This window comes from Lepisma saccharinum, chromosome 25 (genome assembly GCF_977018435.1).
Source record: "Lepisma saccharinum chromosome 25, izLepSacc3.1, whole genome shotgun sequence".
In the NCBI taxonomy this organism is placed as follows: Eukaryota; Metazoa; Arthropoda; class Insecta; order Zygentoma; family Lepismatidae; genus Lepisma; species Lepisma saccharinum.
In genome coordinates this window covers 1,587,833-1,614,002 of record NC_139253.1, presented here as the reverse complement: position 1 = coordinate 1,614,002, position 26,170 = coordinate 1,587,833, and the positions used below count along the sequence as shown (strand labels likewise).

Here is a 26,170-nt window from a genome sequence, read left to right as displayed (position 1 = left end):
GTCAAATTTGATCAATTATCGTTGTAATTAATGATATTCATTGTAGTGTTCCCAAAGCTACTTTTTAAAACTAATGACAGTAGTAGGTATAGTTACTAATTTTTTAAAAAATATCTCAGTGACAGTTCCTGTTACTTCAAGAGTAACTGTGAATTACATTTAAATTTACTTTGTGCTGGTAATTTTATTTATGTTTCTGGTACATAATATAAAGTCTTCACATATCTATTTGATTACAGCAAATAAATGATGGAACAACTAGTCAGTGGAGTGCCCAGAATTTTCAAAACGAGGGAGAGTATTTATGCATAATTTGTTCAGTAGTCAGCTCTTATTTTGCCATCGTTTCCTGGCATTGACGTTATTTTTTATTAGGATTATTGGTTCAAATATGGAGGATTATGACCCTACCAATTCTCCTTCGGCACGCCACTGCAACGAGTGAGCTTGAACGATCATTCGTCTTATTTCACTTATTAACCATAGCCTTCCATTTCTTCCTACCATGAGCAAGATCTACCCAGTCTTTTCCATCACTAGCACATAGATTTGGATTTCATTTCAATGGTTAAATTCACCCCTTTACCGTCGTTTCGTAATCACGAGGCAACAAGCGATTGGCCCAATCTCTATTTGTATGAATCTTGCTTACGACACTAAAGCTAACACCATGAAAGTAGTCCAGTCAAGGTCACGCCGCCCACTTACAGTGTTGCTGATAAACAACGAATAATCCTCACATAATACACCAGCGAAGACGAAATGAACCGGATACGTAGGACGCGGAATGTGTCGACTGCGCAGCTTAGAAGTAGTGTGGCAACCCTAGTGGGCCAGGGGTGTGGAGGAGGCAAAGGGAAGCTCTGACCTTGACTGAACTATTTTCGTGGAGAGAGCGATAGTGAATCACATTCATGGACGATTTTCCTTTTCTCCGCAGATTTCAAGTGCTACAAATGCGTACGGGGAAAGTGCGTGCATGTGTACAGTGCTTCGGGGGACTGCAAAAGGGCAGGGTTACTCACGGAAGACGAATGTTACGATGACTGTTGTAAGTACCTTGTAATTCCCTACGTGTAATGTTATTTACTGTAAAATTAACACCAGTGTTCATGTAATTTGCAATGCTCAGGAATTAGGTAAACCTTTTTACTGACGAATGCTTTATGTAGGGGAGACCTTGGGCAAAATGATTCTCATTATTTTTTGCGAAGTCTGTGAAAGGTCAAAATGCCGGAAAAGTGTTGCAACCGATACTTTCCTATACCGATACATTGGCATTGGTATCGGGTCAGCCCTAATATTGATGTAAAATAAAAAAAAATACCGTTCTACATAATCTTCTTATATTTTTCGAATTATCAATGGAAAAAATCTCGAGTTTTGAATTAGCTATTCTGTGTGATGTAAAATTAATATAAGAACTTTCTGCTGTGGATGCCTTATGCGGTCTAGGAATTTTGCTTGCTCAATTATTCAGAAAAAATGTAAGTAAGGATGATATCATTCGACCCAATCTATATTTCGTCGCATGGGAACCAGAGGGACGTATCTCCAATTTATCAAATTTTCAGGATAGAGGAAATTATGTATTCTAGGAATACGACTGCCTGTTGAAAGGAGCTTGTTAATTGGAGACACGTGATTTGACTTTACTGCTGTAACGTAATAGTTGGGGTCAAGTTGCGGTTGCTCGCGATATTTAAATTGGAAGCGGCTGCGTGGCAACCGCAGCTGCAAAAAACGAGAGTAAGACCCGTACTATTAGTTACAAATTCTAAATTTGTGTCGCACTTCTCGCAAGATAATGCGGGAGTTTACGAGCAGAACCCACGAGAAGCGCGAGACAAAGGCCCTGTAAGAGAAAAACACGTATATGTATATTATATGTGCCTAAACAAAGGGTCCCGACAATGAATAGCCTTTTAAGCCTTCTCCATTGTATATAATAGTTTTAGTAATTACACCAACGTCTTTACCTTTTCTCTTTTTACAACAAATGCCCCACAAAACCACTCGTATTTTTAGTTATTATTCGTCTGGTGACGTACGTTCCTTGCATTAGCTAACGAACTAGAATTCAAAGGTAGCAAACAAAATAGTGTAATTAAGATTCTAATCATGAAGAAGATAAATGTAATTGCTCAATAACACAGTTTTATTTGTCCGAAACAAGACTGCTCATAAAACAGTATCAACTTTAACAATAACCATACATGAAATGTCTATATTTGTCAAAAGCGTGCAACCACGCGTTCATTTCTAACACGTCCCGCGTGCACCTATTCAACCATTAGCATTTAATTGAGCATCAATCATAAATACGCGTTACATACACGTGCATGCATTATTGCAACACACTCAATCACACAATTGTAAATTCAACATTTAACCAATACGTTAATTAATGCAATTGGGTATAACCATACCTCATTTATTAATATTATTATTCTGATCCTTGGTTATTCTAATGCTACCGCAAAGGAGGGGGGATACTAACAGGAATAACTAGTTCTATCCCAACTAGGGAGTCAATAAAGGATCGTAGTTTTCTCTGCAAGTTCCAAATTAATTAAACTTGGTTTTGAATCACTAGACAAACGTTAAATGGGCAATGAAAATTGCATTGCTAGCACGAAGATAGAGGCTCGACTGTTCATTAAATTAGCGTGCGCCCGTTCTTAGGTTATTCATGTATGCACTGGGCGCAAATAGCCTGAATAAACGTTTGGGGGACAATGATCAACACAGGTAACTTAATTCTGTTCATATACGTCACGTCCAATTTTTATTGTTTTGTCCATTTTTTGACAAAAGGGGTACGTGGACAATTTGTCTATCAACGCGCACTCAAAGAGGACAAAAGGGGGGGGGGGGATGTTGAACATACAAGTCTTTATCGCCTTAATGTAAAAATAAAAAAAGGGGGAACGTAAAAATTACGACACGGATACGGCAAAAATACGATGTTATGTTCCTATTGCACGGGGAGAGTTTACGTACCTAATACACAAAGTTCTGCCTCTATTGCTACGTGCACCACACTCCGTTTGTAGTCCAATGTTCAAAGTAGTGGGCCCATCACACTCTTGGCTGAAATGGCTGGCCTCTATTCTACCAACAGCATGGTCAGGTACGTCTCTCTCCGCCGGCAAGGAAAAGGATGTCAGTGCAGCAAAGCTGCTAAGGATTACAAGTTAAGATCTATCAATCTGACTCCAAATACAGTTCCTCAGAGGAGTTTATTTAAACAAAACAAGAAACACGTTTTTGGAGCTACGTTCCTCTGTATTCATACGACGATTTAGCTTCGCTTTTCGCTAATCACAACGACGAGGATGATAAAAAGAACACCCATATCCAGATCGGGATTCCAACCCAGGACACCTGGCGTCTTACCTCACTGTCCTAACCCCTCCGCCACGGAGGTTGGCATGTTCGACCTAATCAGAGGAGGGAGTCGCCAAATTGGTGAGGGGACGCCACGGAAGGCTGCAGGCGTGGACGAAGGTGGGCACCGACCCACTAAACATTTCTCCTGCCCCCCAAAAAATCATTGAAAAACATACTCGCATTAAGAAAGTATGCTTCGATAAATAAATACATTCTGGTCGTCATTTCTTGCATATTTCTCTTGTGAATGTCTTCTACACTAGAAATGTTTACAAATTTTCCTTCCATGAGAAGCTTCACACAGGCCCAACAATACTTTACCGAATGAGGTTACGAAAATCGTAGCAAATATTCTGATACTTGACAGCTGTTAGGTGAAATTAATTGTAACTTTCTTTTCTTCGTTGATCCAGATAAGATTTCCGGTTTCCTTAAAACATAAGAATTCCTTCCAATGATTATTTTCATATCAACAAAAATAATTCACTAACAAGAAAACAAATAAACGAAGTCATCTCGTGTTGCTTCCTGTTCCTGCATACGAAATATTTTGATATTATAAATTGTTTGTGCGTTGGAAAGCACTAGGGGAAATAAATATAATTGTGAGTGACCTTATTGCTTTTATCAGAAGTAGCATTTAACTGTTAGTTACATAATAAAAGTTGGAAATATGGTAAGGAAATGCAGACTGTAGCCTAGAATTTTGAATGATTGAATTACTTCGTTAGTTTGCTAATCACCAGGGCTAGGATTTTCATGATTTGGCATAATTTTCTTGGTAAGGGTGACTTGTTCCCTAAATATATAGAAATTCATATTATGAAGAAACTAATTGAATTAAGGTGCTTTTGGAGGGCATATTTTGGCATACTTGTCCATTTATAATAATAATAATACAGTTTCTTTATTCAGCGGGCGAGGTTGAGCCAAGGGCTGCTCTGCCACCTAACCCTTGTCAATATAATAATACATATGAGATTAGATAAACTGCGTATGGAGCAGTAAGCTAAACGTAAAAAAAAGTCACAGATACAAAAAAAGGAAGAATAAAAAAATATATAGGAATTAGTTGAATACAAAAAAAAATGTAACTAGAAATACAAAAGACAACAGTAATAATAATACAATAATACAATTCCATACAGTGAGTGACTTGATACCTTCAGTATGTGCCCCGAAAATGCCATTGTTCCATTAACAGCAGATCTTTTACTTTAATTGGTTGTTTACACTAGCGACATTTGCAGGCAATGCATTCCATGCTTTGGGAGCCGAGAAGGAGAAACATGATTTGTAGGCCGTTGTAGAGTGATGGGGTAAATCGAAATTGTTCCGCTTAAGGGTAACATACAAGTGGATTTCCCTACAGGAATGCATCTTCTCAAACAGGTACTGCGGTTTAACTTCTGTCAGTGCGGCGTATGAAACAGAGATAGTGCATATTTTGATGGATTTTTCGGTCATATTCAGCATATTTTCGTTTTTTTTCAAGAAATATATAGTCATTTTCGAAGTGGATTCGTTCTAACTTCCATGTCCACTTGATGTTTTTTTCTTTTGGACTGCAGCAAAATCTTTTTCATTTTTATTTGAAAATTTACAGGAAGTACAGCATTGCAACTCAGAGCCCATAAAGTGAACTAAAAATAGTACGTATGTTAAATATCTCAGCATTTAGATATTAATTTTTGAAACAGTCCATTTATAAGAGCATATTTTTCAAATTATAGTGCATATTTTGTACAATTTTAGGTCATAAGAGCATATTTTATTTTGTTTATTTTGGTGATTTTTAGGTCATAAAAATCCTAGCCCTACTAATTACTAATGCTGCCTATGTTTAACAAATCTTTGGTGAAATTGTAGTTAAATCTTAAGTATGACATACCGAGGTAAATAATCTAAAACAACAATATTCATTTCAGATTAAATTCCTGACAAGTAATTCCTTCTACACTGCACCTAGGCAACTGTTTTTCAAGGTAAGTTATTTTGTATTTATATTTCTTGCACAATGGAAAATATCGTGCACAATTATTCAGTTAATAATCATCGAGTGTCATCCATGTAGCTACCATAATGAACTTTGATGAATTTCTGTGTTCAAAATGTTACTTAGAACGTATGAAAACTGTATGTTATCTCAATAAATATGCATGATTCCATTGGAGTAAATTTTTTCTACACGAGATAGATCGATACTTACTTGAGAAATCGAATACAAATAGAAACTCATATTACTTGATCTCTTTTCTGCCATGCATCTTTCGTCATTGATTTTTTATGTCATTTCTGCAGTTTTGCTCAAAATCGATTACGTTCATTACTTTTCATGATGTGTTTTAATTAAAAATTCACGTTTTGCTTTTGCTCAGGACAAGTTAATATTAAGAAACAAAATATGTATGATACATTTGTTTTCAAACTTTCCTAATAAGGAAGTAATTTGAATACAAAGCTTCTAATAAATTTGGAAATTAAATAAAAACTCTACCGAAGGAAAAGGATCCTTAACCCTTAAGAAATGAGATGCCCCTTTCTTCAAAACTCATGATACGATAAAATCTATGTATTAAGTTACATATCTTGGAATTAAAGGGAAAAAAAAATCAACATTTCCTTGATAACAGATTTTATAATTGTCAATGTCAGCGGTACAATTATGCCCTGTATTAGAGCAAGAAAACACATAGAAGGTATTTTCATTTTATTTGTTGATACTAACAATTAAAAATGATTTAAAATAAATCTCTCACAACTTCTAAATCTGACTTTTGGTGTGTTCTTCCTTCGGAATAAAGAGACGAATTTCGCGAACAAAATATACAGAAAAGTAAAATTCGTAAGGCTATATTTAGCGATGTTGAATGAACGTAGAACGTAATTGTAATATATTGTTGGAAATTGCATAAACAGTTTCTTCCAAACTAATAACTTTCAAACTCTTTCGTTAGTGTATAATTATTTCTTCAATCCCTTTTACAGCAATGCCATGTGTATATAATATACTTAAAGATGTTTCATTTACCTAATGCAATATAGAGGACAATTTTATTAGATCAAAGGTGAAAGCATATTTATCGAATCCTAAAATCCTCATGATACAGAGGAAGGGAAAGTAGACGGGAGCACATCGAGTGGTCGAAAGACTGGGACTGGGATGGAAGAGGAAAGGAAAGATAAACACATATAGGGAGATCAAAGAAAATGGAATATAATAGAGAAAATGGGAATAATATAATCAATATACAGGAGGCGTAAATAAGAAAACATAGCGGAAAGTTCATATGTAAACAGTGCCATTTTATTGACAGTACGCCGTACCAGAAACTTTTCATAGATGGCAATAAGAACTACTACATGTAGTTGTTTCATGGGCTTCCGCAGAAATTTTTCCAATGGTGTGTCAAAATGGAGAAGCTCCATCCTTAAGTTAGATATATTGACGTCATGTTTACATGTCATCATAAGAGAAGTGCCATAAGGGAGACAATAAATGAGAAATTAAAGAAACGGTAGATATTGAGGGACAGATAATTCAAGAAGCGAGAAAGAGGGGAGAGAGAGAGAGAGAAATGAGAAATAAGTGGAAACAAGTAAGAGGAATAAAGAAGAAGAAATAAAGAAGCAACACAAACACACACACACAAGAGAGAGAGAGAGAGAGAGAGAGAGAGAGAGAGACAGAGAGACAGAGAGAGATGAAGAGGGAAAGGAATATGGTGGCGAGAGAAATAGAGAAGAGGGACAAAGAAACAGAAATTTAGAAGAAAAGAGGCAGAAAGTGAGGGAAGGAAGAGGAATAGTAGAAGATCGATAAAGAAAAAGAATGAAGTAGGAACAAACAGAAAATGGAAGAGAAAACTTAGAAAAAGAAATATTCAAGAACAGAACAAGTAAACACGAAAGAAGAGATAATAAAACTGAAGATAGGTGAAGAGCTAAAAAAAATGCAAGCAAAGGAAGAAAGAAAGGAGTTACAAATAAAAGGGAAAACAAGAAAAGTAAGCAATTTTTCTGTTATTTCAAGTTCTTGTGGTGAACTAAATAACAAGCCAACACGACAATGAGGAGCAATAGATGTTCATAAAGCTCATATAATATCTACCTTACTTTATTAATATATAGTTCCTGCATCAAAATCTATTATCGTTCCGGTCGCTGAAAACATAAGCTACGGTTCCGGATCTAACACGATTTGTGTTTCGTGTCTCTCAAATATACTTTGTTTCGTTGCCTCTAACCTTTTGATATTTTATGTTTCAGACGAGAGCAAAAGGAGGAACATGTCCTGATTTGATTTGTCCAAGCGGAAGAGTCTAAGCTGATGCATACAATGTGAATCCACTTGAACATATAAAATGTTACACATGTGTAATATGTTAGTTTCATGTAACCATATTGTAGCGACAATAAACACAACTTTGTAGATAAATATCATAAATTCCTAAATTATTAAAATTATGAGAGCAGTTATTTGTAATTTTCAACACATTTTCCACAATTATAACATTAATAACACTTCACAAATTAAGCACTTTCAATATACGATCATCCCAATTATCTAAACTGTTTGCAATTCAAAATATTCAGACGTCATTTTCCGAAGTCTTGATTGAGAAGGAATTATTTTTTCAAAGACCTATATACCGACCTGGGCGTGCCACTTGTAGGAGGTGGTATTATAACGCTCTTCTTGCACCAATCTTCTTATTGTGGTACTTTATATATAACTGTAAATAGTAAATCTGTGTGAGTGTTCAGGATCTCTTCTTCTAGCATTAACGCATACTATGTCGTGGTATTTATTTAAATCACTATGCGCACGAATATACAGTAGATATAAATCACTGTCCTTGTTGTCGGAGTTGTTGCTTCGTGTATAAAATGAAATATGGAAAGGTAATCGTAATCTTACGGCAATCGGATAAAGTAGGTCGAAATGTTGTCCATTTTTATACAAGAGAGTTCTTTACAGAATTCCAGGACAACATGGATGATATTTTAATGTATCTATGATTTTACATATTTTCATCATGTGATTCAAGTTTCTACATAATCTAATTAAACTACGTCAACTAATAAAGTACTACATACAGTAATCTACATAAACTAATTAAACTTGGAAATAAGGTACATTATTTAAATACTTTCCAAGTGCCGGAAGTACTCACAAAATAATTAATTTTTATATCTTAAACGATAGCAAATTTCTTCCAGATTGTTTGAATTTTGTGTATCGCACAGATTAATGTATGCACAGATGCTGCAATGTTATTTTACAATGTGAGCATGGACAGATTCTACTGGAGCGACACATGGTGCCCTTCCAGTAGAAAAAAATGGAAATAATAAAAAATGTTTTACCATCCCAGGATGAATGATTATTAAGCTACATCACCCAAAGAGCTATTGAGATTGGCGGTTTGATCCCTCATACCTCAGGGTATGATACGTTATCATTACATTAGTAATGCTTGGAACATATTTTAGGGTTTTACAATTTTTCAATTCTTTTTACATTTGTCACAGTCAAAGCACGATCATTGGCCAACATTGTCTTAGACCATACAAACTTTTTCATTTAGAAAGTAAATTTTAAACAATTGAACGTTGTAGCTAGTAAACTTTGAAATATGAATTGTCTTGAACCATTGAATAGCTTTAAGCAAACACAACAAGTTAACATATCTGTCAACACTCATTCTTCATCATTAGGAAATTACTTTAAACAAACTATTTGACAAGTAAACATTGGAAAAGATTTGAACAAGTAAACATATCATGTTAAAGTATTTATCTTTTTCAATAAACCTTAACTAACAAGCTTAATGTCAACATTTAGTTTTCCAAAGTTTCTAGGAAACATTTTCAAGGCTCTTTATGCTTATTATTTCTCTCGTTTCTTCCACCACAATCTGCATGAGCATTGATTTCACTGAAGATTGGTCACACCTTTATTGTACATCTCTTCCTGGATCATCTTGGTTACCAAAGGATTCGGGAACGTGAAGTAACAACGATGCATCGGCTTCAAAGCTTCCAACTTCTCAGCATCCTTCTGGTTGTGGGAACAGGATACGTCGTTGAAATCACAGGTTTGGAAGTGTTGGGAAGAATATCTCGAATGGAGACCAATGTGACTTTTGACTAATCAGAAAACAAGGGTTTAGAATGTAAAGTAAAGTAAAGTGCTCCCCTGTGCATAGCACCACACCATGAAGGCGTATAGGGGGTGTGGGGGTAACGCCCCACACTTTCTTGATCCGGTCGTGAGTGGGGGTGATGTGATCAGCATCACGCCCCTGACCGCCTTTCCCCCCAGGGTTTCCCCCAGGTACCCATGTTATTCGACACTGGGTGGGCGCCGGGGCCGCTTCCATCGTTAGAAAAGTTCCCGGATTTGAACCGGCCGGGGATCGAAACCGGGACCTTTGGCTTAGTAGTCAGACGCGTTACCGACGCCACCGCGGCCATACATATACGCATATAATCTAGATTTGGACTACTAAAAGTCCTCTATAGAGTCAACAAATATCTACCTTATCAGCAGAGTTAGAGGTTTTTGTGGAATGTTCGAAAATAATTTTAATTTTCAGTTCAATTATTAATTAAGCCGAGACGAGAGTTCATTTTATGTAACATTAGAAATTTTCATGACAAGATGTTTCCATTGAACGATTTAATTCAGAAACTCTGTAACAATTCATATCAATCTGATTAACATCAACATTATACCTATTAGTACGACCATAATTTACGTAGACATATATCACCCGAATCTGAAGTCAGATTGTATTCTCGGATTGGTTAAACATATTAAGTATTGATTATTTTAGATTGAAAATTACTGTCAAATGACAAGGGGTAACTTGGGATAATTAATTATGGCTCGTGTCCTCCTGACTAATAGATGTCGACCAACCCGAAAATTATTACGTGAGTCATTATATATTCAATATGAAAAGCAAATAGTGCTAAAAACAATTACATACTAAGTGCAATATCAGTAAATCAATTTCTAAACTAATCTTTATTATACTGTAATAACCACCAGTACACAAATGACCAGTCCCCTAAAACACCGAGTCTACCAGTCCCATATAACGAAGGATGCCGTTCCCCCGATCACATAACTTCCAAAAGTAAGTAGTTGCAAACAATCTGATCAGATATTTCAAGCGAGTAATGTGATTACCAGGGCTCGGATTTTGATGACATGTCATCTTTTTTTCCCTATTTAGTATGCATTGATCATCATAACTATTAAAATCCTGAATATGAAACTAACTAACTAAACAACTAACTCCCTAGCCTTCTTAACCCCGAAGGTTCATGGCTGCAGCAACACAGGCCTTCCATCTTTCCCTATCTTGAGCAAGATCTATATACACTTTTGCATCCCTACCAATTTCCCTTAGGTCCATCTCAACGTTGTCCCTCCATCTTCGTCTTGGCCTTAATACAGGTCTCTTACCATCAGGTTTCCCAACAAGAATCCTGTAAACTCCTCTTTCCTCTCCCATTCGTGCCACATGGTTTGCCCACCTAAGTATTCTTGATTTAATTATTCTAATAATATCTGGACATGAATACAAATTATGTAGTTCTAAATTATGTAACCTTCTCCACTCACCTGTCTCCTCATCCCTTTTAGGTCCAAAGATTTTCCTAATCTTATTTTCAAATACTCTCAATTTATGTTCCTCTTTCAATGTAAGGGACCAACTTTCACATCCATATAATACTACAGGCAAAATTTGTGATTTGTATATTTTAACTTTTAGTTTCTATAGATATTAAAAGAGAAGACAAAAGTTTATGAAGAGAGAAGTAACATGCAATTCCTGAATTAAGCCTACTTTTTATTTCCTCTTTAATATAATTTTCCTTTGTTAATATTACTACTAAGTATTTGAATTTGGAGACTGGTTCAAACGAGTTGTTATCAATAATTAGATTTTGATTATTACCTAACACTTGGTTTCGGCCTGTAAGCATATATTTAGTTAACTTTTAATCTTTGTTAACTTCCAAAACTATCTCTTTAGCAGTTTTGAAAAATATTTAGCATTATTCTTAATTGTATTCACATCATCCCCCAGTAAGTCTACATCATCTGCATATGCTAACAACTGAGTCACACCATTTAATTTTAGTCCTTCTTTAGTTTATTTTACCTTCCTAACAGCATATTCTAAGGCAAAATTAAAGAGCAATGGAGATAATGCATCTCCTTGTTTTAACCCATCATGAATTGTAAATTTGTCAGATATATTAATACCCACACGAATTTTACTTTCTGTTTTACTGGTGCATATTTTTATCATACTAACAAGCTTCTTAGGTAATCCAAACTCTACTAATATATTATATAATTTATCTCTTTTGACTGAATCATATGCTTTTTTGAAATCAATGAATAGCTGATGGACATTTTGATTATATTCCCACTTTTTCTCGTGTCTGTCTGATGTGAAAAAATTGATCTGTAGTTGATCTGTTACGTTTAAATCCACATTGATAATCACCTATAATTTCATTAGCATATGGGGTTAGTCTTGTTAAAAGAATGTTAGATAATATTTTGTATGTTGTTGAGAGTAGAGAAATTCCACGGTAATTATTGCAGTTCATTTTATCACCTTTCTTAAACACAGGAACAATTATGTATTCTTTCCACTGTTGAGGGATTTCTTCTTTATTCCATATTAAACAAATTAATTTATGAATTTGACATATTAAGGAATTTCCACCATATTTAATTAACTCAGCTGGTATTAAATCAATGCCAGGTGCTTTGTTAACCTTTAGCCTTTTAATAGCATCTTTAACTTCAGTCAAGTTAGGTTCTGGAACTAAAGGTTCTGCTGTGTGTACTTCATTTACTTCTGATTTATCTCCTACATGGACATTTAAAAGGTCATTAAAGTAGTTCTTCCATCTATTTAGAATATCGCTTGGGTCAACTAGAAAATCACCGTCTTTATCTTTTATCAAGTTTACTTTAGGTTGCCACCCCTTTCTAAACTCATTTACACCTTTATATAAATCTCTGATATTTTTATTTTTGCTGTTTGTTTCAATTTCGTTAATTTTGCTTTTCAAGTAATCTCTTTTTTTACTTCTAAACGTGCGGTTAACTTCCCGCTTTATTCTATTATAATTGTTTAGATTTGTATCATCAGAGTTATTTAACCATCTAAGTCTAGCCTGATTTCTTATTTCTATTAGATTATGACATTCATTATCAAACCATGGCTTACTTTTTCTCGGTTTATGGTATCCTATACTTTCTTTAGCTGCTGATTCTATTGCATTACGTATGTGTTCCCAATTCTTATTTACGTCTGTTTCATTTATATTTTCATCATCATTTAAATCCTGCAAAACATCAAATCTATTTGACAGTTTAATTTGGTAATCTGTCTTAATTCTTTCATCAGTAAACTTTCCTGTATCAAATTTTAGAACTTTTAGATTTTGTTGCTTATGATTTATCACTGAGAGTCTTTCTCTTAATTTAGCAATTACTAAATAATGGTCACTGTCACAGTCAGCACCTCTATGTGTACGAACGTCAATTATACTAGTATGCCTTCTCTTATCAATGAGAATATGATCTATCTGATTATGAGTTTTACCATCTGGAGAAGACCAGGTATATTTATGGATATCTTTATGTTTAAAAGTGGTACTTTTCACAATTAAATTCTTTGAGGTTGCAAAAGTAATCAATCTTATACCATTATCATTACTTAATTCATGAAGACTTTCTTTACCAATCGTGGGTTTAAATGTCTCTTCCTTGCCAATCTGTGCATTACAGTCACCTAACAGAATTTTCATATCATACTGAGAAAATTTATCGAAGACCTGTTTTAACTCTGTATAAAAATCATCTTTAGTATTATCATCTTTATCTTCCGTTGGTGCATGTATGTTTATTAAAATAATTTTACACCCCTACCCTGTAAAACTGCATATGATATCCTATCATTAATAAATTCTACTGTTTTAAGAGCCGAGATAATTCTATTATTTATGAAAAACCCTGTTCCAAAATTATGATTTTCAGTACCACCATAGAAAAAAGTATAATTTTTAGTTTTACAATTCCCTTCTCCTGGCCACCTAACTTCCTGGACAGCTACTACATCTAATTTATACTTAACTATCTCATTAACTGTACACTGAAATGCCCCAGGCCGGTAAAGGCTCAGAACATTCCAGGTGCCTAATTTAATATTCTTATTCCTAACGTAGATCTTATCCTTAGTCCAGGGACCTCCCAAAGTAGTCCCCACCCGGAGATCCGAACGGGGGGACTATTTTACCTCCGGAATATTTTACCTTGGGAACATCCATGGCCTTATATTGCTGTTTCTTGACATTTTTTTACAGTGCAGAGTTGTCAGCTCTACGCCTAACCACCTATATGAATGGAGGAACTAGTACACAAGACAGACACAAAGATATTATAAATGTGAATTTTATTGTTCATTTTTTCGTCATATTTTATATACTTTTAAGTTTGACGTCATTATTTCAAGTCATTTTTCGGGTTTTACTTCTTTTTTTCGGTAATTGCAAAGAAAGTAATGTAATTACGTTTCACTCACTCATATTTAATTTTTAGCCAGGAACATCATTTATCGCCTTGATGTCTCTAGCAATGAAAACACGCATTCTATCGCCACGTTATTGTAGGAACAATGCAACATGCCGCTCGACATTATCAACTGCAATAATTTTGAATAAGATAAGATTGATACGTTCAAGCCTGTATTATTATACTATTAAACGTATTATTATATTTATTAATAATAATCAGGGGTGAACGATGAGACTCGGTGAAGTACACAGACTCCTCTCAGGTACAGGGATAGTGTTAGGCAAAGACAATATTCACAGCACAGAGAAATAACACCACATTGCTGCAGTAGATAAAGTAAAAGGTTCTATTCTTTATTTATGGCAATTATAATGCGAATATACTTCAGACGAAGGCGAGGATTTCGCTTTGTCGATGAATTGACTCAACTAAAAACGCATAAACTCAATGCGTGGCTATCGGCAAGCCTATGATTACATAGACCTAGCTTGCGCCCCGAAGTACCACACCAAGAGATATGCAATAATAACTGAGCCAATATTTGCTCTTTAGCCTTTTATTTCCAAATTAATCCTTAGGCTAGCTTTATTATTTAACATAGAATTGTTGCAGTATTGTGCATAGCATCAATGCATGGCTATCGGCGTACCTATGATCACATAGGCCTAGCTTGCGCACCGAACTACCATACCAAGATGTATGCACAACACCGAGGAGTTCTTTTTAAGTTTAAAAGCTTCGTCGTTCCGTGGCGAAAGTGTTGTATTTCTTACGCGATATCCTCGCTTTTATACTATTTCGAGAACACAGATTCAAGTACAGATGAATCACTCGCTATTTACAAAAAGATGCTGCCAACAAAACTGACATCTATAAATGTTTAGAAATACAAATTCGTATAGTGCACTCTTGCAAATATGAAGATACATTAAACTACCCATAATGTAGCATACAATACAATAAACAATAAACAAAAGATATACGTTACAAACAAGGTGCATTATTGCATATAATAACAAATAAATTACGCTTTCCTTCACAAAAATAAATATATTAGTGACATATTTTCTACTGGTGACGTCACATAAAAATATGCATCATCTCATCTGCCCCTTCCTTTCGGAAACCAAGTTTCAGGAAGGAAGTTATCTACCTGGAGGAAACTTAGTTTTAAAGTACAAACTCTTTCTTTTTATCCTCCGAAAAACGCACCAGTTTTAGGTTATCCAAGTTAACCTTACCATATAATTCTTTAGTCCTTGGAATTAGCAATGTCACAACATTATTTTCCACTTTGTCCACTAGATGAAGTCCTATCAACAACATAAATAACTTTTGAATGGTCCTATCTAGTGAGGAGCTTAAGCGATGGTTTTTAACCATCACGAAGACTCCAACTGTCACTGTCTTGGTGTTTCCCTTCTGTTTTATATTCTTCGATAGCTTCTTCTTATCCCTGACTTGGGCTAAGAATAATTTGGACTTCCAATCCGGTTGGGCTACTTCCCGTTCGGGCCAATTGAAATGTGTTAAGATCTCTCTGGGTATAGGATGATTGAAGAATAGTTCAGCAGGCGAATATCCAGTAGTCTCAGAAATAGAATTAATTAACCAAACAACTTTTGATATGTATCGCGACCAAGTCTGATGTTCTCGATAACAAAATAAACGAAAAAATATGACTATCTCTTGATTTGCTCGTTCTACCATGTTCCCCTTTGGATTGTAAGCTGTTGTTCAAACATGATGGATACCAGGGCTTTTGGTAAATTCTTTCCACTGCTTAGAGGTAAACTGAGCTCCTCTGTCGCTCAAGGTAAACATTACGTTTGGATAGTGAGCAAAATATCCTCTCTCAAGCGTGTTTATAATTTCTGTGGTGCTGGCAGTCCGTAAAGCGTATGCGAAGACAAAATATGTACCCACATCAATATAGCTCAAGATGTACTGGTATCCATTAGACCTAGGAAGCTTCCCAATCAAGTCCAGAGAAAGCATCTCATGAGGTTGCTTGGGACTGATATGAAGGGTCGCCTTGAGTATCCCCGATTTGTCTGGTTTACTCTGGGCAGAAATTTCACAATCTCGGACGTACTGTATCACGTCATTCTTCATGCCTTTCCAGAAGTATCGTACTGCAAGTCGCTTCATTGTCTTGGATACTCCAAAATGTCCAGCTTCATCATGAATTACTTTCAAGAGATGTTGCTTCATTACCACCGGAACACACAATTTCCAAAGGGACTTATTATCCGATCCTTTCTTAAATAAAATCCCTTCCTGAATGCCATAGGAACGATGCAATCTGAGGTTAGGTTCCTGAGACTTTAGAAATTGGAGTAAATTTTTGCAGAAATCATCTTCAGATTGTGCCTCTCTCCACTTGTCGATGTCATTTATTTCTCCTCTTTCGGCCCACAGGTAGTTTATTCTGAATGTCTGCTGGCTATTCTCAGGATGAATCTGGGGTATATCATCAGCAGGATACCGAGATAAAATATCTGCCAGATTGTTATGGCAACCAGAGACGTATACTGGTACTGTTGGAGTTTTAGAGACCAGTAAGTCAAACGACTGTTCCAGTTACGGGCGTCTTGTAACCATACCAACCCTTTATGATCACTGTAGATAGTGAAGGGCCTGCCTTTCAAATAAACAGCATACTTCTCAACTCCAAAGATTATGGCCAAACATTCTAACTCATTAATGGAGTAATGGCGTTCGTTCTCCTTCAGTTTTCAGCTTGCATACTGAATGACTTTTCTCTCTTCACCATCCATTTGGAAAAGAATACTACTCAATCCTTTCCCAGAAGCATCACATTGGATACAGAAATCCTTTTCAAAATCAGGCTGTGCTAATTCAGCATCTCTTACAAGTTCATTCTTCAGTAGCTTGAAACTTTGTTCTTCCTCGTCTCGCCAAATCCAACGTTGATTTTTATCTAACAGCTTGGTGAGCGGTTCAGATTTAGTTGCAAAATTTTCAATGAACTTCCGCCTCCAGTTGGCGAGGCCTAGAAATTTCCAAACATCGTTTCTAGTTTTAGGTTTAGGAAATAACTTAAGGGCTGAATTTTTGTATGGTTGGTTTTTGATAGCATCTCCAGAAACAATGTGACCCAAGTAGGTCCTTTTAAACAAATTCACACTTTCGCAGCTTTACAGTCATCCCTACTTCTTGGAGTCACTACAACACTTCGTCCAGATGTTTGAGATGCTTGGAGAGCTCCTTGTCGAAAATCAGCAAGTCATATAGTATATATTGAGTTAGATACTCTTCGGTTTCAGGACCAAATACAGCATGCATGGCAGCTATGAAAATTGACACAGCACTAGAGATACCAAAAGACATTCGAGCAAACATCCACTGACGTCCTTTATAGGAGAAGGCAGTACATGGTTGGCATTCAGTTTTTACAGGGATCTGTAAATATCCAGAAGCAAGATCCAGATTTGTAAAATAACGAGCACCTTTAAATTTTTGTAAGGCATCCAAAATGGGCTCAACTGAATTTCGTGGAACACGTACAATTTTATTCAAATTTCTGAAGTCAATGCATGGGCGTACTGTACCGTCAGGCTTGTCGAATACAATTAAAGGGTTCAAGTAAGGTATCACCCCAATGTCTCCACTTTTCTAATTCTCCCTCCAGGAGTTTTCTTTTTGCTATAGGTATGGGATATGGAAATCGATACACAGGTTCTGTGGTGGTGAGTTCAATCTCACACTGGTAGTTTTTAATAGTACCTGGTCTCTCGGAAAATACATCTTTATGCTTCAGTAAGACTTTCTTCAATTGGCTTCTACCCCTTTCGCATAAAATCTCATTCGCATTGACCTTCTGAAGAATGTCATTAGGGCTAGGGAGCCACTCTTAAGAATTTTGTGCATCAAGGTGAGTTTAAGTATTTTCTTCTGCTGCTGATGTTTAGCCAAGAAAGTTTCTTCAAATACGGGGATACTTGTACTTTTCTCTTTAGGTTAAAAGTGAACCGTATACAATAGTTCCTGAATTTATTGAAGTTTGTAGTTTAGTCCCTGGAAAATATTACTGTGCACTGGAGAGTGTGACTGTCCCAAAGATTTATTTTTATTTATTATGTTTTGTTTAATTTGTGTTTAATACGCACGATGATATATCTGTATTACCAATTTCTGTTTTGTTATATTTTGGAAAACGTTGTTGCATTAATATGATGTATAATTGATTATTATCACATTCTTGATAATGTAAAATTACGATGTATACATTTCAATATACATTTTTGACCATAGCAACGATAAAGAAACAAAACACAGTAGATCAATAAGTAATAAAATATATGGAAATTTTAAATAGTGACGTCCGAGTTTCATTGAAGTTATCAAAATCCTAATTGCTATTTCGTAAAGTGAATACTAGGATGCTTCGTTGAAGTTCAAGTAAAAGGCTTGGTTCAATAATTTGGCGCCTACAACCAGGATCGAAAAAAGAGAGGACAATCTTCTGATGCGGTGAGAAGTTTGCGCAATGGTAGTTATAGACTTTTAAATTTTATTTTGTCTTCGATTTGCAATTTGTTGAACATGTTGCGAAGACAAAATTGGTGACACTAAATATTTTATTTCTTAAGTTTATTATTAATCTGTGCAATCATGGCAGATAAATCTAAAGTAACAAAACCTAGACATTCACGTAGGCTAAAGTCTAATGTTGCATATGAAGGAACCTACAGGTAATGGACAATATAATATGAACACCAATGCAATTGCAGAAAACTTGTATTAGTAGGGGGTTGGGCCCCCCCTTGCCTGAATGACAGCTTGTATCCTACGTGGGATAGACAAATAAAGGTCCTGTACAGTGTGAACTGGAATACGTAGCCGCTCCTCGCACAAAACAGTCTCAAGTTCCGAAAGTGTCATTGGAGGTGGAAACCGATTACGCACTTTGGCCTTCAAAATACCCCACAAAGGCTCAATGATGTTAAGATCGGGGGACTGTGGACATCAGATGAGATGTTCTACCTCATCACTGTGCTCATCAAACCATGCATCAACGGACCTAGCAGTGTGAATAGGGGCGTTATCATCTTGGAAGATGGGGCATGCATCGGGAAACAAAGTCTGAACCATGGGATGGAGGTGGTCACCCAGGATGGTGCAGTACTTCTCTGCGTTGCTTCTCTCACGCAGGACGACAAGTGGGCCAACACCATTCCAAGATATAGCCCCCCAAACCATCACAGACCCCCACCATGTTTCACGGTAGGCGCTAAGCAGTCAATATGAAATGCTTCAGCAGGAGTTCTTCACACATAAACACGTCCTGTGGTCTGAAATAATGTGAAAGACGATTCGTCTGACCATATCACATGTTCCCATTGCTGCTGTGTCCAATTCTTGTGCTCTTGGCACCACCTTCTTCGTGTCACTGCATTACGTGGAGTCACCAACAGTTTGGGGATGGCAACTCTGCCATGAATGTTCACAGAATGCAGCTCCCTTTGAATGGTTTCCGTTGATACAGAGTCCTGGAGGTGATTGTTCATCTCTGCGGTTATCGGGGACAGTGTTGTCTTGTGCTTTCGAGTCACTATTCGCTTCAACACACGTGATCCCTGTTGGATAACTTTGTTTTTCGCCCACTATTCTCCTTTGCAGACGTTGTCTTTCCATGTTGTCTGTAGGCTGTCAGAACAGTTGACACTGTGCTCCGTGCTACACCAACAAGTGTAGCTGTTTTTGTCACAGATGCTCCAGCCAGGCAGGCTCCTATGATCATGCCTCTTTTGAAGTCTGAAAGGTCGGACATATCTGCATTTGACGGATAGCTGACTGCTCACATGCAACTCTCACACCAGCTTCTGATAGACTGATATGTTTGCTTTCATCGCCACTAGATGGTTGAAATCTCTGCTGAGTGTTGTTCCTTTTCCACGACTGCGTATATAGGCCTTTGCAAACCAAGGTGTTCATATTATTTTGTCCATTACCTGTACTTAAATAGTAGTAATTCTCACGATGGTGACATTTGTGATGTACAGTCAGGTAAGATTGAAGGAGTGACGTGTTGTGATAAGCTCGATAATGACTTGAGGTATGTGCAATGTTTTGATTGTCGTTCGTGGTATCATGTTTCATGTTTGAAGCTCTCCGTCACACATTGGACAATTTATTCTACCACTAAGGAAAAGTACTGTTGTAACAAATGTGATTCCAGTGATCCTTACCAATTGCCGGTGTATTTGGAAAGTATAAATCCTAAATTAAATAACATACTAAACAGTATTAGAAGCATACAATTAGCTGTTGTAAATTCTAATCAGGAACTTAAGACTCAGTTTGAACAGTCTAATCAGGAACTTAAGACTCAGTTTGAACAGTATAATCTGGAATTTAAGCAGTGTTATCAAGAACTCAAACAGTCTAATCAGGAACTTAAGACTCAGTTTGAACAGTCTAATCAGGAACTTAAGACTCAGTTTGAACAGTCTAATCAGGAATTTAAACAGTCTAATCAAGAACTCAAACAGTCTAATCAGGAACTTAGATCAGAATTAAATCTGTCTAATGAAAATATTCAGGTTAAACTTGACGTTATATCTTTAAAACAAGCTGAATTATCTAATGCACAGCTTGATGTTAAATTTGAAGCTGTTAAACATGATATTAGTCATGTAACAATCGGCTCAATATTTTAATGTCTGAATTTAAGGACAAAATAGATGCGGTAAGTACGGCGTGTTTACAATCAACTACACGTCTTGAATCTGTATTAGATAATAAATGTAGTAATGTTGATGACAAACTATCTGAATTTGAAAATGTACAAGGATTATTGAAAGAACACGTTGTTGATTGTGACGAACGTCTAAAGGATGTTAATAATAAGTTTAATGATTATGATCAAAGTTTAGATAATATGAAATCAAATTATAATGACTGTTCTTCTAACATTGTTGATCTTATGTCTAGAGTCACTATTTTAGAAAGTAGAAGCAATGTTAATGCTCATGTACATAAGCATATTTCTGATTGTACAGAAAAGTTCCAACAGTTTAATTCCCGAATTGAAGGCATGGAACAAGGTAGCAAAAACCTTCAATCTGATGGCAAATATTTAACAGCCGAAGTTAATTCTAATGCTCGTAATTCTGTTGTTACAAATAGTAAAAGTAGAACAAAATCAATTGTTCTGGATAATACAGAATCTAATACATGTCACAATGGAAGATCCAAGCGTGATGTTTGACTCAGTACTTCGTCTAGTGACATATCAGATGATTCTTCTAGGACAGTTTCTGGTAAGAAGAATGTTATAAACACTAGTGAACGTAAGCATGTCCGTTGGAAACACAAGTATAATAAATCTGTAAGATCTAGCTCTGAAGAAACTTCCGTAAATAAATTTAGATGTGACGACACAGAAGGTTCATTCCAAAAACGAGAGTTAGATGCTGAGAAATATAACTACACTGATGCTTGCTATCAACTATTTGGTACAAATGCACATCCAACTTCTAGTTTTGTGCTTACTACGAATAATGACAATGGTAGGAATGTACATAATAATCCACATTCTCATCTAGATCAAAGATTTAATTCTCCTTGTATGTAGTGTGATTTTAACCCACAAATATCGGAACCTAACCCACAAAATGATTGTGTTAGTAATATTTATCGTGATGCAAGTGTACCATGTTCAGTTTCGAACAATCACGATGATCATCAGTCGTCTGTAAATGGTTCTAGATTGCATGATTATGGTAACACAGATTTAAACGGAGCAAATCATATTTGTTATAATGAACCGTATAGTTCGAGAGGAAGAAGTGATCATCCTATAACTAGAAATACATGCAATGGAGAAGGAAATGCAAGAAGTGGACGTTTAAAATTAAGTGAACTATCTCAATTGCCTAAATTCTCGGGAAAGATTGAGCAACAATCAGCGAGAGAATATATTGAGCAGCTGGATAACATATTAAATGTTGTAGGAGTGCCAACAGAAACGAAACTGCAAAGTATTCAACAGTGCTTCATTGGGAGAGCTGGTTATTGGTTTCGGACTCATAAATATTACTTTAATTCTTATGATCAGTTTGTACAAGAATTCATTAATCAGTTTGCTTCTTCGGAAGTTATCCAATCACAACTCTCCGTATTGAGAAATCGCAAATACGATCCCAGTGTACATGGCAGTTTACAGACTTTTGCTTTAAAAACTCACTCTAGTTATTGCAATTTGGTTGAAAATCCTCAAGATATAGATGTTCTGAAGTTAATACTTAGCCAATTACCTGATAATATTGCCAATCACATTACTTGTCACGAAATTCGTTCAGTAGATCAACTAACTAGCATGTTAAGAAGATTAGATGTAATAAAATTCAGTAGAAAGGAGCTTGTTGTTCTTCCTAATGAAGACAACGAACGTGAAAATATTCCAAAGATTTTTAAGAACTCTGAACAAAATAGAGGCAAGTTAAATGTGCGGCAAGTTAATGTTCGACGTTCGAAGACCACTAGTGTTTGTACTCAGACTCCAACTAGTAGTGAGGCAGAAGCCAATTCTGTTATCAATCAAGGTTACGAAAATCGGCAGGAAACAATCTTCGATGTCGATATTTCAACAATTTTAGGCTAACCTCTAATAATTATGGATATCATGGAAATTTCACTGCGCCAAACAATTATAATGGCTTGAGATCTAGAAACAGAGGACAATTCCGAAATAATTACAGGCAAGATAATTATCGTTCAGCTACAGGACAATTTAATGATGAAAATTTGCTCAATCAATCGCGATTCTCTTACAGGAATGAAAATCGCAGTGCTAATAATAATACAATGCCATATCAGGGTTTTTCTGCAAATTCAAATCCATTAAATTATCAACCTGAAGCAGCAGGTTTAGTATCACAAACTAATTCTGATTCTACAAGAATGGCAAATCGTGACCAAAATACTTCGCAAATAAATCAAGTACAAGGTTCTTTACCATTAACACAAGTTCCCGTGAGATGTTAAATTAAAAGGTTGAGATGATTTACTTCAAGCAAGTTTTTTTTGTACAAGGTCAAAGGTTTGCTTAAAATGACATCAAGAAATGTATTTATTAATTATTTGCACTTTAATTCAAAGAAAGGTGGAATATTTTAATCTATGCATATTCAATGTAACTGATGATGTTGGAACTTCTTCCTATTGCTACTGATGTGCTAAAATACGAGAATTGTTGCTGCATGCAAGTAAGAATGTGAATGTATATTCTGTTTCTGCGCGATATTGTTTAAGAATTTGTTCAGAGAATAATATACTCTGCATATAAATAATTGATTTATGCCAATGTATTATATCTAGGAATGAGAAATGGAATTATCCACTAGATTACATATGGTTATTATTTTATTTGAGAATTGATGTGTCTACAAAGTGCATGAATAAATGTAGACAATACTTTTATGAAAGGCCATGGATGCCCTGATGATGTGATGATTATCTTCGTCTAACAAGTTTATGTGTGCGCAAATAAGTATGATATTTGAAGAAACAGTTGCAGCATTATATTATTACTTGCTACTCAATTGACAACTTGATGTATTCGTTCAAGGAAATAAGTAATCATGTAGCTATATATGAATAATTACGGAGTTCCCAACTGAGATAGTGAATTGGAAGATTTGAAGAACAGAAGATCTAAGTGCATAGGTAATATTTCTTGACTGTGGTGTATTAGCTACATCTATAAATTACTATTGCTGAAGAAATTATCCAAGATTTAATGAAGAAGTGAAGTAAGAAGGTTAGAAGATTTTGAGAATTACATCGGACAATGAGAAGCTATAAATACAATTTGAGATGTAATAATTTATGTTAATGATTGTTTCCATTCAAGAATAGTGTTCTTTCGTTTAGTGTACTGAATGAATGGAATTACAACAAAGCGCGATACAAAATGTGTCAGTCAAGTTTGATTCATGGAGTTCATAATGAACTGAATTAATGGGGTGCACGGCTTTGCGCCAATCACTCTGGAAAATGGCTTGGTTTTGCGCCAATAATTACCGGATCCTTATCTTTCCGTACATGGTTTTGCGCCACTACAGAAAATCGTAATTCAATGACTTAGGTTGGTAAGCATGATTTTCCGTCCCACCTAAACAGGCTGCGGACTGTCACCGAGATGGCGCGGTTAAAAATTATGCACCACCAACCACCATAAGTATACAAAATTGCACTTGTCAAACTGCAGTCTCTTACAATGGAACCTTTGTGGCATGTGAGATCAATTTCACGTAATGCATGCGTGAAATTGCTTTGCGATTATATTGATCAATGTAAGGTTCAATTTTGAGGTATTTTTCTCTTAAAACGCTCCTCTTACGAGCGGGTTTTTCGAGGCCATTTATTTTAAGGTAAGTGTCGGTCTGTTCCCAGAATATGAATCGTGAACAACTGAGTGAAATCTTTTGTACAGTAGCTGAAGGTCCCATCCATATAAAGACAATCAGCATCGCAAAGATATTTTAGATTTGATTCACAACCGAATACTTTACGCTGTCATTAATTAGTACGAAATTCTCACCACGAACAGTCCTTTTGGTCTGGTTTTCGACTGCTTCATGAACATCGCTCACTGATTTCGGCAATGGAGGGAGCATATTTCGCCGTGCTCTATACACAGCCTCTCGCAAAAGTTTCTTATCTGTGAAATGTAGCTGATTGATACTTGTAAGCCTTTCTTCGTTCAGCGCAGCGTACACAATGCTTGAGGGTTGTTCATGTAATGCACTTGACGCCTTCCGTTTACATGAATCACGAATTTGTTGAAGTATTAAATTGCGTTCATTGCTATCGTGATTATGAATTATCTTCTGACTTTCAACTATCATGCCACTGTTCGTAATAATTATTGCTGTACACGACTTGTTTGTGCAACGCCACCGAACACGTCCATCTGAATATGCGTAAGCTTTCCTGTATTTATAATTGTCCTTACTTATTAGATCCTTACCTCTATTCGATGCCTCTGCGAGCAGTTCCATGGTCGACCGGACCCCGGTGTAATGAAACGTGTAACGTTGAGGTGAAACACAGGGAGGTAGACGAAAGCCACGATCACTCGTTGCCCTTGGGAGACAGGATTGCCAACCTATACAATTCTTAGCTCGGCTAGACATTCAAGAGTGGCGGAAAACATTCTTGGCGCAAAAGATACTGTGGCACTAATATTTACAATTTGTTCATTGGCGCAAAACACGCGATTTTGGCGCAAATGCATTGTACCCGAATTAATATTGTCCAATAAAAGGAATTTATGTTGTAATTTAAAAATGTAATGTTCATAAGTTTGCAACTGAATGTGTTTAAAATTTTCGATATTTACAGAACTGAAATGAGTCGAAAATTTTCACCCGGAAGGGGTGCGTATTGTGACTGACCCAAAGATTTACATTTATTTATTATGTTTTGTTTAATTTGTGTTTAATACGCACGATGATATATCTATGTTACCAATTTCTGTTTTGTTATATTTTGGACAACGTTGCTGAATTAATATGATGTATAATTGATTATTATCACATTCTTGATAATGTAAAATTACGATGTATACATTTCTATATACATTTTTGACCATAGCAACGATAAAGAAACAAAACACAGTAGATCAATAAGTGATAAAATATATGGAAATTTTAAATAGTGACGTCCGAGTTTCATTGAAGTTATCAAAATCCTTATTGCTATTTCGTAAAGTGAATACTAGGATGCTTCGTTGAAGTTCAAGTAAAAGGCTTGCTTCAAGAGCAATAGTATAATGTGAGCAGCTCGAGTGCTTGCATAAGGCGATCTTTAACATTAGCGTCCAGAGTATGTTTTAAATGATAAAAAGTTTTAATTTTTCTTTACAATTTTTCACAATAAATTCGACATGTGCCTCCCTCCTAATTGAAGTGTTTATCAAACACAATCCCCAAGTTTTTGCTTGAATCCACTTCTTTTAGCAGTATACTGCAGGGAGTTGCACGAGAAAGCGCGTATTTATGAAGTTTCTTAAGGGCACCATGAGTGCAAGGAACATTATAGTAAATGTCATTCCGAGATTATATTACCTAAAAACTAAAATTTCAAATGTTCTGTGTTCAATTTGATGAGGTATTAATAAAATAT

The 26,170-nt window shown here is 35.8% G+C and overlaps 2 protein-coding genes across 17 annotated transcripts in view; both read left to right on the top strand.

Moving 5' to 3' along the window:
- LOC145978876 (uncharacterized) overlaps positions 1-7,888 on the top strand; it is a 164,433-nt gene extending 156,545 nt beyond the window's left edge. For all 9 annotated transcript variants that reach the window (XM_083111783.1, XM_083111784.1, XM_083111786.1 and 6 more), the window contains 3 exons: positions 941-1,051; positions 5,322-5,378; positions 7,663-7,888. In XM_083111783.1, coding sequence (XP_082967909.1) covers positions 941-1,051; positions 5,322-5,326 — 116 coding nt within the window. In that variant the 3' untranslated portion in view covers positions 5,327-5,378; positions 7,663-7,888. The remainder of the gene's footprint in view (positions 1-940; positions 1,052-5,321; positions 5,379-7,662) is intronic.
- A 1,376-nt stretch (positions 7,889-9,264) lies between these two features.
- LOC145978626 (uncharacterized) overlaps positions 9,265-26,170 on the top strand; it is a 114,864-nt gene continuing 97,958 nt past the window's right edge. For all 8 annotated transcript variants that reach the window (XM_083111376.1, XM_083111375.1, XM_083111373.1 and 5 more), the window contains exon 1: positions 9,265-9,494. In XM_083111376.1, the coding sequence (XP_082967502.1) occupies positions 9,419-9,494 (76 nt within the window). In that variant the 5' untranslated portion in view covers positions 9,265-9,418. The remainder of the gene's footprint in view (positions 9,495-26,170) is intronic.